The 18,549-nt window shown below is 44.1% G+C and overlaps 1 protein-coding gene across 2 annotated transcripts in view; it reads left to right on the forward strand.

Annotated features, from left to right (window-relative positions):
• The first annotated feature begins 60 nt into the window (after nt 1-60).
• The window catches only part of ACADSB (acyl-CoA dehydrogenase short/branched chain), a 40,987-nt gene continuing 22,498 nt past the window's right edge, over nt 61-18,549 (forward strand). For both annotated transcript variants that reach the window (XM_066238416.1, XM_066238417.1), the window contains exon 1: nt 61-196. In XM_066238416.1, the coding sequence (XP_066094513.1) occupies nt 155-196 (42 nt within the window). In that variant the 5' untranslated portion in view covers nt 61-154. The remainder of the gene's footprint in view (nt 197-18,549) is intronic.

The raw sequence follows: 18,549 nt of genomic DNA on the forward strand, positions 1-18,549 counted from the left end.
TAGTCTCTCTCGGGGTTCCGTAGGCGCGGGGGGGGTGTGGTCAAGAGGGTGGGTACGAGGTGGGCGGGGTCCTGGTTCCGCCCGCCCGCCCCCTGCTCTGGCGTGTGACTCGGTGGCTTAGGGGAACGACTTTGCTACCGGGCCTGCGGCACGGATGGAGGGAGCGGCGGTTAGGGTGCTGCGCAGCAGCGCGCTGGTGAGTGAGCTGGCGGTGAGCGTGCGAGGTATGCGGCACGCCGTGAGCCTTGGGGACGGTCTTCTAACTAACGGGACTGGGGCGCCTGTTCCTCTGCACGGTCAACGGCAGACATTTCCCCGCGGGACCGATCACTACCGCGACCTCCCGGCAGGTCGCCGGCCGAGCTGGCCTCCGCTTCTACACGGCGGGTTGGGAGTGGCAGCTGGTGAGAAGGGGGCTAGGAGCTGACCTAGAGGCTTCCTTAGCGGAGCAAGCACCTGGTGTGGTGTCGGAGAGCCCCAGTTGCCAGGGGTCCTTTGCAGGCTATTGGGCTGGGGGCGCCGCCGAGTCTCGGATCTTTGGAGATATTTTGCAGGGATGTCACCTATCCGATGCCATCTTTCCCCAAAAGTTATTTTTCATCCCCTTTCTCTCCAAAAATATTAATAATAATAATAATGTTAAACGTACGCACAGTCTCCTTCCTAGCAGAGTGTTTCTCTGTCCTTTTCGCGGCCCTGCTCCAAAATCGGAAGGGACCTCGGAGTTAAGGTCGATCGGACTTACAGGTCACGAAGAGAACTCCCTCTGGTCCTTGTCGCATGGCCGGGACCTGAGCATCATCGTGGATGGGCTCAACGCGGCACCGGGGAGCCCATTCCCGTCCCGCTTCCTCGAACTGGGGCGGAAACCCCGCTCCCAGGAATATTCATTCACCTGTTGCACCTAATTCTGCTTTCTGGACTTAAACAAACTGGAGATTCTTCGACGGGTCTTGTGTCTGGGTTCTTTTCACATTAAACCTTCCTACTTCAGCCCTTCGCCCTACGGCATGCTTTCCAGAACCGCGGTACATTTGGATACACTCCCATTTGTCGAGTCACACATCATTGTTTACTTTTTATATTTCTTTTTGTGTAGGTCTGTGTGTGCTTCAACTGCTGCCCCGAAGCAGGACTGTTTTTGTTTAATTAGGGATAATTAAAGTTGTTTGATATTTACAGCATTACTAATTAAGAAAATTAGTCAAATAATGTTAGCATGTCACAAAGAAACAAAGAAATATGGTTACTGTTTAATACTATTTTATAATTGTTGTTTAATGGTCTAGCAAAGAAAATTGCCTGGGTCCCACAGTTTGACTTTATTTGTCTTAGAGCTGACGTTTGTTGAGCAAATATTGTGTGGCAGGCATACTGTTGGTGCACTACCTGTACCATTTAATTCTCACAACAGTTCTAAAACGTAGTTTAATTTTTCAGGTGCAGAGCCTGAAGTTGAGTAAGATTAAGTGACTTGCTGAGAGTTACAGACCTAGAAATGACAGCTGGTGTTCTAACTCGGCTCTGATTCCAAAATTAACCTTTACACCAGGGGTCGGGAACCTTTTTGGCTGAGAGAGCCATGAATGCCACATATTTTAAAATGTAATTCTGTAAGAGCCATACAACGACCCGTGTACATTAGGCATTATCCAATAAAAAGTTGGTGTTGTCCTGGAGGACAGCTGTGATTGGCTCCAGCAACCATGAACATGAGCGGTAGGAAATGAATGGATTGTAATGAGAATGTTTTATATTCTTAACGTTATTATTTTTTTTATTAAAGATTTGTCTGCGAGCCATTTGCAGCCATCAAAAGAGCCACATCTGGCTCGTGAGCCATAGGTTTCTGACCCCAGCTTTAGGCGCTAATGTCTCCTCCCCTTAGAGATACCAGAGACCTATATCTTCTGTTTGGATTTACTGGTTTTGTGGTGGCTTGTCCTTCATACTTTTAAAGCACTTTTACATGTTAGACAATGTAACTGATGGAATGTTGACCGTGGCATAGTGATCAAGAATGTGGGTTCTGCGACCTGATTGCTTGGGTTTGAACCCAGGCTCTGGCACTTCCTAGTGTGTAATCTTGGGCAGGTTACTTAATCTCTTTGGGTCTTAGTTTCCTGATCTACAAAAAGGATAAAAATAATAGTACCTATGCTCCTAAAATTTTTATGAAGATGAAATGAATTTATATGTGCATGTGAGGTACTTAAAATAGTGCCTAGCATAGAGTCTGCTGTCCTTAAATATTAGCTTTTATTATTGCCCTGAATGAGGCATTGAGTGCTATGGCAGATACAGTAACGACCTAAACATTTACCTTTAAGAAGTTTATCTTTTAGTGGAGAGATTAGAACTGTATCCAGTGAACCTCGTATCATTTGGATGTGGTACAAGTCGTAAGGGATCACAATCTGCCTGTAGGTTGAAGGAGGGAGGATGACAGGGACCATAAGGGGAGAGACAAGCCCTTTAGAAGTGGGTTTAGATTATAGGAGTGGGGAGAGGACTGTGCGAAAAGGGAATGGGGTCATTTTAAGGAGTTTTGGACTTTCCTCTTCAGGTTGTGGAGGGGTCTGAAAGGCTCTGAGCCTTGGCGATGAGTAATAACATCATGAATGCTTGTGTCTCGGCGAACAGAAGGGCAGCAACCGGCACTGTGGGCACCATTCACTGCTGTAGCGACAAGTACAGACCTGTCTGTCTCCTTTCTATGACGGGAACTGCCATTTGAATCCGTTCCATCCCTCTGCCAACTTATCACATCAGCCATCCTGACACGGTGATTTCTTATTGTATCCCTACCGCTCCACTTTTGCTGACACAAGTCCTTGTCCTGGAATCTCCACCTTGTGTTTTACTTAAACCTTAACCACTCCTTCTTTGTTGCTCAGTTCAAGCCCCACCTCCTCTAAGCATGGCAGCCCATACTTTATATAACATTGGCAAGTTGCTGTCTTCTGTCCTAATGTGCATTTTTTAATATAAAATATATACCCAGTCTCCCAATTAAAAATGTAATTTCCTTGGGAAGTCAAGGGCACTGCTGTAGGTTTATAGACTGATTGGAATACTTTGCAGTAAGCAGACACCCCCAACCCTGGAGTTACTGTTAATGCGTTCTGCCTATGTTGACAGCTAGTGTATATTAAGTATTTACAATGTGCCCACAGTGCTGGGTTGCAGTGCTTTTGTTTACCAAGCACAGGCATTCATAATGTTATTACTCATCTGTACAGAAAAGTTGTTGTTTCTTTGCAAATGCAAATATATCTTCAATTCCCACTCTTCTTTCTAGTGGTTCCAGGTAGACTAAGGCACAGTAAAGTCCTCCCTGGCAGCCATAAGATTCTTTCTCCTTTCTCTCAGGATCTTTGCACTATAAAACAAAAATATAACTTCCACAACTGAATGCCTTTTAAAAAAAAATGGAAGAAAAAGGTTTATTGGGCCATTGCTAGCAAGAAAAAGGGCCAAGTCCTTCGGCATCATGTCCTAAACCACCAGCAGCAGGGCCAGGTGGAAAAGGTGACCTGTTACTAGTTCTGGAGTTGGAGTACTTTTATACATTCTGTTTTGTGGGGAAAAAAGATCTGAGTCATTTTAAAAGAGTTTATAGTCGCCGGTTCGAAACCCTGGGCTTGCCTGGTCAAGGCACATATGGGAGTTGATGCTTCCAGCTCCTCCCCCCATCTCTCTCTTCTCTCTCTCTCTCTGCTCTCTAAAATGAATAAATAAATTTAAAAAATTTAAAAAAAGTTTACGTTGGCTATGGGTAAGGGGGCGGGAAAAGGTGAAGAGGGCTAGTTCTGGGATAGGAACGAAGTTCTTTGCTTCTTTGGACTGCTCATGGTGGGCAGTGGTCTGGACAGTTGGAAGGCTCCCTGGCACCCGGCTCTTTAGATTCTCTTTTAGATAATCCTGGAGATAGGCACCTAGGCAGGAATTCGGAGATGGAGGGCACACCCAGGAGTGTGAGCAGCCCCGTGGGCTGGCCCGCAGCTATCGCCTGTTCTTTCCCTCTCATTCCAGCTCCCTGTAACTTAATTCCAGAGCACCTCTGAAGTGTTCTCTTGTCAGCACGCTGGCCCCATCGTGGGTTCTCGTTGCCTTGATTCCTTGTTTCCTAAGTGCTAGACCAGGGTTTCTCAATTTTGACACTGTGGGCATTTGAGGCCAGATGATTCTCTATTGCGAGATCCAGTCCTGTAGGACATTTATTTAGCACTTGTGAGTTGACAACCAAAAATGTCTTCAGACATTGCCATATGTCCCTGGAGGCAAAATCATGTCCCCAGTTGAGAACCAGGTGTACACCTGTGCTCCAGGTGTTCTTTATAAGTGGGGGGAAAGGTGGCCTTTCTCCTTATACCCTTGTAGAAAACTCCTTCTCAACCAACTAGTTGCCACACCCAGTTTGTTGACTAGAGAAATTAATCTATAAGAGTCTGAGAGCCGCTGAGATGCTGTTTACCAAAGGGTTTTCACGAGATAAAGTAGTCGGTAGCTTGCAGAAGGAACCAAAATCGTAGATTCCACTTAGCCCATTTCAAAAGTTCACCTGTCATGTAACAGGGCACTCAACTAGGGTGATACCATGCGTGCTTAGAAAGGAAGACCAGTGAATAGAGGAAGACCTGAAATCGTCTTGAAGTGGAGGAAGCAGACGGACTCCACGCTTTCTAAATGGAATGGCTAAGTGATGGGCAAGGATCAGGGCATCTGGAGGGCAAGTAGTTTAGGGAGAACAGAGGAAAATGATTAATTCTGTTTTAGACTTTAAAAAGTGTCAGCAGAACTCATAACTGGAAGTCTTAATATGTATATTATGTACCGTATTTTTCGCTCCATAAGACGCACTTTTTCCCCCCCAAAAGTGGAGGGGAAAATGCCCATGCATCTTATGGAGCGAAATATACGGTGTTTTATTAAATATTTTAACACACCTTTAGGTTCAGAAATTTTTTTTTTTTCCTCCTTAAAACCCTTGGTGTGTCTTATGATCAGGTGTGTCTTATGGAGCAAAAAATACAGTGTCTATATGTTGGAGCTATAATAAGTGGTAGCCAAAGCCATCACAAATGAGTATGGGACATCTAAAGAAATGAAGGAAGAGGCCACGTCTGAGCCTTTGGAGTACATTATTATAGAGCATTCTGAGTGAATGCTGAAGAAAGGGAAGGCAGCAGGGGAATTAACTTAGGGTATCAGCCACGGTTGGCCGCGTAGTTGGTAGTATTTGTACAGGTGTGCGTGGTCTTTCTGTACAACTCTCCCTAGAGGGGATCCACAGCAGCCTTTTTACCCAGAAGTTGCTGCTTTTAGTCAGATGAGGGAAGCTCCTGGAAGACTTCCAATCTGTTGAATCTCTTACGCCTTCAGCTTGAAGTCATCTTTGTGCCAACTTGCGGGTTCTCGTGGGTCCCCGTGTCTATGATCAGGACACACTACGGATGCTTAACCATTCACATCGAAAGACTTCTAGGTTGTGTCCAGGTTTTGACTATTATGAATAGAGCTGCTGCGAACCCTTCTGTTGTTGGTTGTTGTTTGAACTTAAGTTTCCATATCTCTAGGATAAATACACAGGAGGAAAGTTGCTGGGTCATACGGAAATTGCGTGTTTGTATGAAACAGCTTAACTTTTCCAGGGTGGCTCTACCATTTTGTAATCCGGCGGCAAAGGGTGAGCTCCGGCTTCTCCTCATCTTTGCTAGCAGTTTGCATTCTCATTAACTTTTTTAAATTTTAGCTATTTTGCTGGTAGGTGTATAATTATTCCTAGCTATTACTTTACTTTTAAAACATTCCTTAATTTCTAAAAAAGTTGGAAAGTGAGATATTCTGGTTATTTGAGTTAAAAGACCCTTTTAAGTACTATACGCATTTGATTTTATCAAAGAATAATAATACTATTTTACCTTTCTTTGGTCCATAAAGTTGAATCAGTGAAAGAGGACATTAAAAATGCCATCAGCCCTGGCCAGTTAGCTCATTCGGTTAGAGCAGGGGTCTCAAACTCAACTCAGTATGTGGGCCGCAGAGCAAGATCACAGCCGTTCCGCGGGCCGCACTAGGTCTACAAAAGGCAACTGTTATGCAACACTTTTCTCACTGCAGTTGAAAACAAAAAAAAAATCAGTACAACAAGCACAATCGTACATGCAGTTTACTCAGTGTCACAAAACGACCAGAAACTGTAGTTCGCATCACAACTGCTGTTAACTAAGCTAATATCTAGCTAGGATGCTAGAGAAATGAAAAATACAAGTAGGCCCCTAGGCTTACTTAATTTTATCCAAAATATTTTGAACTTCGTGGATTAGTCTGCGGGCCGCACAAAATTGTTCGGCGGGCCACGAGTTTGAGACCCCTGGGTTAGAGCATTGTCCCAAAACGCCAAGGTTGTGAGTTCAATCCCCAGTTAGGGCACATATGGAAAGCAACCAATGAATGCACAACTAAGTGGAACAACAAATGAATGCTTCCCTCTCTTTCTCCCCCTTCCTCTTTCTGTCTCTAAAATCAATCAATTTTAAAACAAAACGTCAAAATGTGCTTACCAAGGATGAGCACTCTAATCATCTAGCTTAGAATAATTATATGATCTTTGTGGACTTATAAGTCAAAAAAGGACTTAAAAAATTAAATTTGTTCATCTATTATTATTAGCCAGTATAAAAGAGTACATTAAATGTAAAAATTGAATGCATAAAATACTACCTAGGCAAATATCTTTATTATCTTGGAGTAAGAAAGGGCATTCTAAATAAAAGCTGGATGCTGTCACTAAGGATTGATTTTGATAGCATAAAATAAAAAACTTCTGCATTATGAAACAAAACTATAAGCAAGTCAAAAGACACATGGCAAACTGCTACCACCAAAGAGCTAATTTCCTTAATTTATGTAGAGGTCTTGGAAATCACTACTAAACGAAAAGGAAAATGGGCAAAGGACATGAATGAACAATAAACAGAAAAAGAAATACTGTTTTTTGCTTTTGTTTAAGAGAGAGATTCAGATGGGAGGGGCGGAAGGAATGAAAATCATCTATTCTAGTTGCTTTACTTTAGTAGTTTATTGCTTGCTTCTCATACGTGCCTTTACTGTGAGGCTCAGGCCGAGCCAGTGACCCTTTGCTCAAGCCAGCAACCTCGTGTTTCAAGTCAACAACTTTTGTGCTCTCGCCAGCCACCTTGGGATCCTGTTGATGATCTGCACTCATGCTGGCGAGCCCGCGCTCTAGCCGGCAACCTTGGGGTTTAAACCAAGCTCTCAGTGTCCTGGGGAGACGCTCTCTCCACTGTGCCGCCACCATTCAGGCCAGATGGTTCTTAAACGTATGTGTGTTAATACTTAAGAAGTGTTCAAACTCTAAAGAGAAACACAAATATAAGAATACTTTGTGGCCCTGGCCAGCTTGCTTAGTTGGTTAAAAAATCAGCTCATACAATAAGGTTGGGTTCAATCCTCAGCCAGGGCACGTACAAGAATAATCAACCAAAGAATGAATAAGGGGAACAACAAAATGCTTTCTCTGTCTCTCTCTAAAATAAAATAAAAAATACTTTGTGATACAATTTTTCGCCTATTAGATGAATGCAAAAATACAAAAATTGACCAGGAAGCTGTTTTGGCAAGGCTCTAGGGAATGTTTAACAAAAATCTTTAACTTCTATGACTGCTCTTTTTTGAAAGTAAGGTTTTCTTGAGCCAAGATGCCAGCCAAAGGGAAGAGGTTTTCTTGAGCCAAGATGCCAGTCAAAGGGAAGATCGGCCTTAGGGCATGGAGTGTGTGCCACCAGCAGCACGGCTGGGGAGGAGACATGCCCATAGTCTGCAGCTTGCAAGCATTTTCCTACCTCTAGCAGGGGGAAGGGAGGAAAGGGGCAGTGGGGAAGGATTTAGGTGAGCCTTGTGGAGACAAAGGGGTGAGACCGGCCGCTCTGGGATAAGCTCAGGAAGATGTTCACTCCTTGGGGCAGTTGGCAGAGCTCGCAAGTAAACAAGATGTTGCCTTGCTAAAATAATCTGCAAGAATGGCCGCCTCTCTGCGGCAACAGCCACCTGGAAAGTAATCTGAAATGCTAACCCAACGTGGCAGGAACCAGAGCAGTCTTGTTAACTAGTCCAAAGTCATTAACGGACTAACACTTGTTTCTCTCACTGTAATTGAATTTAGAACATCTCAGAATTTTCTCCCTGTCAGGAAACAGGCACCTTAAACATTTGCCAATGGGAGGGAGAATGGTTTAACTGCTGCAAAAGACAATTTGGGAAGTTTCATCAGGATTTTCCATTTATTTTGCCCTTTGACATAGAATTCCTGCTTCCAGATTGATTACAGAGTGCACAGGTGTGGGATAATGTAGGTCAAAAGTTATTCATCAGAGCGAGTTGGGGTTTTTTTCTTTCCATTTTGTTAACCTAACAATAAAAGGACAAAGTGAGAGGCTCCACGCGTTTGAGATCCGAAAAAATAGCTATTCAAGCATCACGGATTTAGACAGAAGCTCTAATATGGCCCGATCAGGAGGCGATGAGACAGGAGTGTTTCTGAAAAGGGGATGGAACAATTACACGACCAGGAGAAAGAGTTTCTATGGGTGTTAATAAGCTAAGGACGGAATTCCTATAGGTGCGAATCAGCTAGCTGTGATGCCAGTTCTAAAGAATGTCTTTAATTTTCAGTCAGGTGGGCGAACGCGCTTTCCTTTCAGCCTCGTGAACCGTTGTTTGGGATACAGTGCAGCTTTGTGCCCAGTCCAAAGATGACTCTGCCCAGTTGAAACATTACAAAGATTTGAGGAAAGAGACCGGGAAGGCCGTTCCTCTTGGAGGCTCTGCCCACCCCATTTGGAAGTGGCTCCATTTATATTATTTTTCACAACTTTTAGAAACTTTGTATTTTGAAATACATAATTAGGTCCATATGTTGCATAAATACTGGAGAGAAGCCCCCATCTGCCATCCAGATCCCCCCACGGTGATGTTGCCGTTGAAAATAGTGTTCTTTTAAGGAATCGCAAGAGAGGCGTTGGACGGGACTCACATATGGGGGAGTGAGGCTTCCATGGTAAGATTTTATTCGGGGGGGGCAGTGGAAGGCTGCCCCCAGGTTTCCAGTGACTCTTCTCCGTCCACCCCACAAAGAAAACATCCGGTCTGGTCTGCATCAGGCCCAATGCAAGGACCAGGTGTCCAAATATTCTGTGCCACGATTCGGTCCCTGGCAAAGCAGACTCCAGTCCAGCTGTTGCCACTGTGCCTGGGTCTCCCTCAGCCTGGACTTGGGGGGCTACGCAGCTGTGACCCACACAGCACCCTGCTTGGAGAACCAATCAATGAGGCAAGCGTGTTTCCAAGCAAGAGAAGAGGAGAAACTTCTTTGTTAGGCCTGTGTTTATATTGGGCCAGGAAGGACTAGTTTTTCTTTAAACCGACCAATTACCATATTTTTTGCTCCATAAGACGCATCTAGGGTTTTAAGGAGGAAAATAAGAAAAATAAAATAGTCTGAACCAAATGGTGTGTTAAAATATTTAATAAAACATACCATAATAATATTTCCATAATGTAAACTCAACAGCAGTATTAACAACCATTAGCACTGTTATTAACCAGTGAGAAGAGACTAATGTTCAAATACTCTTCTAGTTGTCTGGGAACCTGCAGAAGCTAAAAAAAACCATTTGTTCCATAAGATGCATGGGCATTTTCCCCTCCACTTTTGGGGGAAAAAAGTATGTCTTATGGAGCAAAAAATATGGTAACTTGTTAACCTTTCACAAGCTTGCATTGATTTCTTCCACTAACCAATTAGATCATTTCTCTAGGCTTCTATGGCTTCCATTTTGGCTTTTACTGCACATGCCTTAAAGTAGAAGCACAGAAGCACCTCCCCCTATAGTCTGGGGATGGACTGGTAGCCCCCCTGGGGAGATGGAAAAACTGGTCCCTCCTCCCTACATGGGAGGCAATTCCCAGCATGCTGGGCAAGGTCAGGTCACAGGTAGCTGGAGCAGGGCTAGAAGAGACTGAACCCTCCCTCCATGGAGCAAGGGGGCAGCTTACCTCCTCTTGTCCCTTTCTCACAGCACAGACATGTAAACTGGTGAGGCCGGGAAGCTTGGCAGGCTTCAGTTCAATGACCTTTCTTTCCATTCTGGAGCAGGGCTTTGATGGAATTCTATGAAGCCTTTTAGGGCAGTGGAGCCAAAAACTGGTATTTCCTGACTTCTTTCGGGCCTTATTTGCCTTTTCTGTTACTTCCTTGGCCATTATAGACCTTAAAAGCCATGCTCAGAAGAACTCTCTGAGGGGCTTGACTAAGAGAGCAAATTTTGGAATCCAGTATTTAAAGAAGCCTATTAGACTGAGGAGAGAAAGGATTTGATCTGTGGTGGTAGGTGGTTGGAGACTGCGGAGGGTCTGAGTTCAATCTAGGGTGAGACTTCAGGTGGTGGGGGTTAAGGCGATGCCTAGATAGAGTAGGGACTGAGAATGAAGTTGAACCTTAGCAGAGAAGACATGATATCCTTTTACAGCGAGGAAGCTAAGAAGGGTGGTGGTGTGTCTCCTTGAGGCAGGCAGGGAGGGGCTGCAGAGGAGTAGGTTATCTACATATTGTAAGAGAGTACTAGTTCTGAGATTGCATGCTGCTTAATCCTGAACTAGTGCCTGCCCAAACAAGTGTGGGCTGTTTCTGAACCCCCCTGGGGGTTCAGAAACAGGCAAACAGAAAGAAGAGTCAGGATGTAGAAGAATGGTAAAGAAGGCATTCTTGAGGTCTAGGACCTGTAGAGATTAGGGACTACTGGATGGAGAGGAACTATCGCCGTATTGATTAGATGTAAGGCTTGTACGAGGCGATAAGGCCCTGAAGGTTTTCGAACAGGAAGGATGGGGGTATTACAGGGAGAGTCCGTGGGGATGAGTAAGCCTTGATTTAAGAGGCAGGTGATTATTGGTTTAAGGCCTTAGAAACAGACACTGTTACACATTAAACAAAGACTTCAGATACACATTATGAATTAAGGAATTTAAATGACTTTGGCTTAAGGTTAGAGAGGCCCAACTTAGGTTTTTTACTTGTTTCAATTCAAATTATACTAGAGATATTTTCTGACAAAGAGACAAGATGGATTACTTACATTGCTTAATATACAATTCTGGGTTTTTTTAGTTTTTCGAGATGGCAGGGAGTTGCCAGCATAGAGGGGAGGAAGAGAGAAAGCAGACGGATGGACAGTGTGAGCAGCTGGATGGAAAAGAAGGAGGTCAGACTCTGCAGGAGGAGGAGGAGGAGGGTAAAGTACTGGTGTGCCACCACGTGGTCAAAGGAGTCAAAAAAGATTTAGAGCTTTGAGGAGAGGGGAGGGGGGGAGGAGGAAAGAGGCACAGTCACAGTTTGTAAGGAGGGAGGAGGGGTCAGAGAAGAGACAGGCACCGCAGCCAGAGCTACAGCTTCTAAGGAGGAGGGAGGGGATGAAGAACACAGTGGAGAAGGTGGGGGCCGGCCAGCAGGGGAGGAGAAAGAGACTGGTATTTGCAGGTGAATGAGAAACAGGTTTCTGCGAAGGGAGGAGGCTCTTGGAAGGAAGAGACTCGAGCGGAAGAGATTTGCAGAGGGACCAGAGAGGGGTCCAGAGAGAGGGGTGTCCCCGAGGGTCAGGCTGGAGGGAGAGAGAGTTGGGAGTCTGTGGAGAAGGAAAGATTAGGAGCGGAGGTTTTAGGTGAGGTTTCTCTGGTCAAAAACGGCCTGCGTGTAGAATAAGTGGCACAGAAATTAAGGACAGGAGCAAAAGTAAAAGGAGTCTGCTTGTAAGGAATTTCAGAAGCCTTTCCCATCCGGTGGCAAAGATTGTCAAGATTTCTTAGGATATTGTAATTGAATGTACCGTTTTCAGGCCAATGGGAGTCATTGTCTAATTTGTATTGGGGCCATACCGTATTAGAGAAGAAAATGAGTTTTTTTGGCTTAGTTAGAGAGGTCCAACTTAGATTTTTTTTTTTTTTTCCGACTTAGATTTTTTTATGAGACATCCTAGAGGGGTCTGATCGGAAGGCTTAGACTCTGAGGAGCCCATAGTGGAGACAGGTGAGCAACAGGGAGCGTCCCTACCTTTTGTCACTGTCCCAAGAGGAGAGAATCTCGTGTGGGGGAGTCGTCCCTGATGGAGGTCGTCACTACCTGTCAGGGAGCTCCAAGGACGAGAACTCCGAGAGAGTGGAGAGGTTTGGCTAGGTGCCTAGTCTTCCGTGCAGTCTACTGAGACTGAAAGTCAAACCCCTCAACACGTGAGGCGTGTCAGAGAAAACTGTCCGACCAGAGAAAATTTTGTGGAAAAGAGAAGCCGACCAGGGAAGGGAAGGGAGAAATTCCTGACCTTCTGATCCAGCAGGGGTTCAGGACAGGGTTAGACTGCCGGCCAGTCAACCTACAATCACACGTCCAAACAGAATCAGGGAGTAAGCCCGGGACGAGATGCCACTGCCCATTGCTTCCCTGGTTGTAAGTTTGGACAGCAAAGAGGGATCGTCCAGGCAGTTAGTACCCTGTACCGGGTTTTGGCACCAAATGTTGGAATTCATGGGAGTCCGAAAGACCAGAGTAACAGGCTTTATTGAAAGGAAGAAAGGAACACTCCTGGGGAGAAGAGCGCCAGTTACAGACTAGGGGCGAATTATAGAGTGTTTGGGAGAGCCTGAGGAGATACTGAGGCAAAAGTCCTGGTTTGTCTGGAATTCTCTTCCTTAGGGGGCTTGCCAGCTTCTTGGAATTCTTCTGTCTTAGGGGCAATAGTCCAATAAGGGTGAGGTCTGACAGATAAGCGGAACATCAGTTTGGAATTCACGTATCTATCACTACATGAAGGGGGTGGGGAGAAAGAAAGACATTTCAGAAAAAAAAGTTTTGATTGTTGAAGAGGAGCAAAGTTTGCCACCCCGAAAACATGTTTTTTTGGCATAAGGATTGTTTTAGGCTGATTAATTTTAAATGGGAGAAGTTCTGAAAACCAAGTAGAAGATAACCTTTATAAAGTACATTTTTTTATCGCTTCTCGGCCTTTTGGCTAAGATCAAGTGTAGGACATTTTTGTTTGCGAGGGAAGCCTGTGAGGGTGTTTCCCACACTGGGCCAGGCCTGCCTTCCCTGTTAATGGAGAAGGCATGCGCTTACATAAATCTGCATAACAATCTCACCCTTTCAACTGGCTCTCACCCCCAGCACCTTCCTTTTGATATTCAAGGTGCTGACTTCTGCCATTTTGGCCAGTTACTCAGTGTTCCTGAGTCTCCCCCACGGATACAGGCTGTGTACATGTTAGTAAACTTGACTTTGTTTTTCTCCTCATACTCTGTCTCATAGCAGCTTGATTATTTGACCAGCAAGAACTCAAAAGGTTAGAAGGAAAATTACTTTTCTACCCCAACACTGGATACTGTAGGCTAAACACAAAAAGATCTGTACCCAAGCACTATTCTATAACTGATAAATGTTTCTGGGGGGGTGATGTCTATGTTAGAGGTTCTGTGTGTTATAAAATACTGCACCCCAGATTCTGAAAGGCACCGTACCTGACTTCATCAAGTCCACATAGAGACACCCTGTCCAGATAAATTTTGAAGAGTTTTATTAAAGGAGGAAATTTTAAATATGCTGGCCGCATATGGCTGACACGGGGCATCTGCAGGCCCAAATCGTGCAGCCCCAAAAATAGTTCAGGGGCTGCTTATATACCCTTGATCACACGCGGGCGGGGGAGAGCATGACATTATGGCTGTAAAGCCACGGCCACCATCTCAGCCGCCTGGCCCATGCAGGTTCGCATTAGATTCTGACAGACAGTAATGAAACAACGGAGCCAAAAACTGGTGGGCCATTAGCTTTAATCCTAGCTTGTACCTGGCGGGCAAGAAATATACACAGTGGGAAAACACTTCCCTTTCCATTCAGGGCTCCCAAAGCCACTAACTTATCCAAGTTTCCTAGAATCAAAGGTTTCTAACCTCACCAGTCTCATTCACCTCTGTTCCCCATCTCCTCTGCACAAACTCTGCACAAACTGGCTTCTCCGTCAACACTCTGCCATCCTGGCTGCTTCTCCTCTCCTCTAAGTGGCCTTACTCTGCTCTCCTCTCTAATGCTAATCTCAGGAACCAAGAGAGCAAGCTCCTGGTCTGCCCCACTTTATGGGGTAGAAATCCAAACCTTTAATCCAATATACAAACAAGGAAGTCTCTGATACAAAGTCACTCATCTGAGGCATAATGGGATTCCTCATGAGAGTGCACCACCCCACATCAAAAAGGGTGGGAAAGAAAAAATAATAATAATAAATAAAGGGTGGGAAAGGTTTAGTTCCAAAATCAAGCCCCAGGCTACAAGGATCCTGCCCGCCCCCAACACACCTTAATATAATCACGCCCATCCCAAGCAAGAAGGGCAACCAATACCATCACCTGGGCAGTGGGCTTCCACGGGCTTCCACATGGGCAGCGCCATCTTTAACAAAGTGAGCATAATATATTTTATCTGCCCAACAATGGCACAATCATTAACAAGATATTAACATTTGTCTAGGACAGATGTCCCCAAACTACCTGCATGCAGCCCCCTGAGGCCATTTATCTAGCGGTGGGGGGGGGCCCCCCCCGCAGTTCCGGAAGGGGCACCTCTTTCATTGGTGGTCAGTGAGAGGAGCATAGTTCCCATTGAAATGCTGGTCAGTTTGTTGATTTAAATTTACTTGTTCTTTATTTTAAATATTGTATTTGTTCCCGTTTTGTTTTTTTACTTTAAAATAAGATATGTGCAGTGTGCATAGGGATTTGTTCATAGTTTTTTTTATAGTCCGGCCCTCCAGCGGTCTGAAGGACAGTGAACTAGCCCCCTGTGTAAAAAGTTTGGGGACCCCTGGTCTAGGGGATACACAGAAACATTAAGACTCTCAAGGTAAGACAAAGACATTTACAAATCTTTCAGGGTTCCTCTTCCCTCACTAGCCTAGAGGTATTTTACTCTCAAGATTCCAGGAAAGGGAGGAACTACAATCAATGCAAGGTGGTATGTAAATTATGCCTCCTATTGAAAGGGAAGAAGTTTCTCAGATAACCTTAATCCTTTCAGAGAACTTGAAACCAAATGACCCTAGTTGTCCTTATAAGTCAGGAGACTTCCACATTCCTTTTCCTCCATTTTCCAAGGGAAGGACAGGAAAGCCTGCCCTTTTCCTCCTAGAATATCAATATTAATTTGCAGCTTACAACATGTGTACTAGCTGTGAATAAGTAAAATTCATTCTAGATAATGAGAGTCAGGCTTCTCACTGTCACCAGTTACCAATAAGGAAGGGGAAAGGAGAGTGAACCCTCTTGAGCTCTGTGGTGCTGGGTTGGAATCAGTCACACACACACCCCTACCTGCAGGATGAAGAGCCAGGAGGGCACAGTTGGTGGGAACCAATGAAAAGTAGAGATTTAAGGTGAAACATACTTCTTATATCAAAACATTTCCTTTGGAAAAGTCTAGGGGCTCTTCCTTTGCAGGTTAGCACAACTCTGGAATGTCTTTGTTTGCCTTTCACACGTTGTAAAAGCTCCGAGATTTGAAGCACGATAATGTTTGGAACCACACTTCATTATACGGGGACACCAAGGAGAAAGGTTACGACTCACATAATGGCTAAACTTGATGAGTTTAGCAAAAGATTTACCAGAACATTCAGCAGTCAGGAGATCTTAACCAATTTTGTACCTTGGATGAAAGGTATATAGCAATGTTTTTCAACCTTTTTCATCTCACGCGCACATAAACTAATTACTAAAATTCTGCGGCACACCAAAAAATATATATTTTTTGCTAATCTGACCCCAAAAAAGATATAATTTTGATTCATTCACACTGGATGGCTATTGTGTGTTGGCTGTTAGTATTTCTTTGTTCATTTGTTTGATAATCTAAAGGAATGAGGTCAATGCCCCTGACTATAGTCAGGTATTGCCATGTTTTAAAAATTCTTGCGGCACATGGGCTGAAAATTACTATATACAGCCATGTAGTAAAGTTTATAGACCTTTTCTCAGAATGTTTTAAAATGCGTAAATATATAGGATTACCAAGGAAATAAATTATAATAAAAAATTATAAAAATATTTTTAATGGTAATATGTGCTTCTTAGCTAAGATTTGGCAGCAGTTTGAATAACTGCTGTAATTCTGAACCTCAACAATATTTCAAGATCTTTGGACCAACTGTTCTCTGATATTAAAATATCTGTAGTTTCTTTCGGCGACAGAGTCACAGATAACTCCTAACACTGCTGTAACTCACTGCCTAGATTCATAATTGAGGAAAATGCTGTTTCAGTTAGAGGTTAGTGAATTAAAGGTATAATTTCAACCCCATGCACAGGAGTTCACAGACCCCAGGTTGCATCAGAACTCTGGGGGGCTGAGTAGGAAACAGGTCAGACTCAAGCTTTGCAAAGTACTTGGCAAGGCATAAATAACCCTTATTCTATTCAAGGGGCAGCTGCTGCTCTCTACAAAAAAATGTGATGATGTGGTGCAGTGGGTTATAACTGTGGAAAATCATTTTGATGGCGTGGTCACCAAAGCTGCGGAGGCGGAGGCCAACACTGAAGGGCAGAGGACAGTCAAAAGTCACCATCCAACCCTCAGGCTGTGTGGTCAAAGGCAAACAAAGGAAACGTTTCCTTTATCAAAGACTCATATTAAAGAGATTTCTTTACTGATAAAGGGAATAGGGAAACCTGCATTTCTGTGCTTTGGTTAAAAATGGGTTCCATTCACTTGGAACAGAGCCACTGTATTTTCTTTTCTGTTGTTTCTGGTTTGGGTTTAATTTTAATTTTTTTTTTTTCTTTTTTTACAGAGACAGAGTGAATCAGAGAGAGGGATAGACAGGGACAGACAAGACAGGAATGGAGAGAGATGAGAAGCATCAATCATTAGTTTTTCATTGTGCGTTGCAACACCTTAGTTGTTCATTGATTGCTTTCTCATATGTGCCTTGACCGTGGGCCTTCAGCAGACCAAGTAACCCCTTGCTGGAGCCAGCGACCTTGGGTCCAAGCTGGTGAGCTTTGCTCAAACCAGATGAGCCCACACTCAAGCTGGCGACCTCAGGGTCTCGAACCTGGGTCCTCTACATCCCAGTTCGACGCTCTATCCACTGCGCCACCGCATGGTCAGGCTAAATCATTTTTTATTTTTCAGTTACAGTTGACATACAATGCTATGTTAGTTTTGGGTCTACACCTGTGATTACACATGTCATAACCTACTATGTGATCACCCTGATAAATCTCACAGCCATTTTCACCACACATAGTTATTAGGACATTATTGACTGTACTTTATACATCCCTGTGACTGCTCTGTAACCACCACTCGCTTCCCCTTTCTCGCCCATCCCCCCAACCTCCTCCCATCTGGCAGCCATCAAAATATTCTCTGTATCTACGAGTCTGTCTGTTCTGCTTGTTTATTTTGCTTTTTTTTTTTTTATTTTTTTATTCATTTTAGAGAGGAGAGGGAAAGACAGAGAGAGAGAGAGAGAGAGGAGAGACAGAGAGAGAGAAGGGGGGGAGGAGCTGGAAGCATTAACTCCCATATGTGCCTTGACCAGGCAAGCCCAGGGTTTCGAACTGGCGACCTCAGCATTTCCAGGTCGACGCTTTATCCACTGCGCCACCACAGGTCAGGCTATTTTGCTTTTTAGATTCAATTGTTGATAGATACATATTTATTGTCATTTTATTCATATTTTTTCGTTTTTCTTCTTTTTAAAGAAGACCCTTTAACATTTCACATAATACTGGTTTGGCTGTGAGAAATTCCTTAAGCTTTCCTTGTCTGGGAAACTCTGTGATAGCTCTGCTGGGTAGAGTAATCCTGATCATAGGTCCTTGTTTTTCATCACTTTGACTATTTCTTGCCACTCCCTTCTGGCCTGCAAAGTTTCTGTTGAGAAATCAGCTGAGAGTCTAATCGGAGCTCTCTTTTGCATCTTAATTACAATGTGTCCTGGTGTGGGACTCTGGGTTCATCTTATTTGGGACTCTGTGCTTCCTAGACTTGTGTGTCTGTCTCCTTCACCGGGTTAGTGGAGTTTTCTATCATTATTTCTTCAGATACTGTACATTTTCCATTTCTTGCTCTCTCTCTTCTCCTCTCACCCCCATGATGCTAATGTTGGAATGCTTGAAGTTGTCCCGGGGGCTTCCTACACTATTTTTGTTTTTACTTTTTTGGATTCATTTTTTCTTTTTGCTGTTCAGATTGGGTGTTTTTGGCTTCATTATATCCCGAGTTGCTGCTTTCATTCTCAGCTTCATCTCCTCTGTTGTTGAGTCCCTGTAAAGTATTCTGCATTTCACCTAGTGTCTTTTTCTTTTCTGATCGGTTCTTTCTTTGTGGTATCTACTTCCTTTCTCATGCCGGTGAAGTTTTCACTAAGCTCTGAGCACCCCTACAGCCATTGCTTTGTACTCTGCATCTGGTAGTCTGCTTGC

This window comes from Saccopteryx bilineata, chromosome 7, assembly GCF_036850765.1.
Source record: "Saccopteryx bilineata isolate mSacBil1 chromosome 7, mSacBil1_pri_phased_curated, whole genome shotgun sequence".
Classification (NCBI taxonomy): Eukaryota; Metazoa; Chordata; class Mammalia; order Chiroptera; family Emballonuridae; genus Saccopteryx; species Saccopteryx bilineata.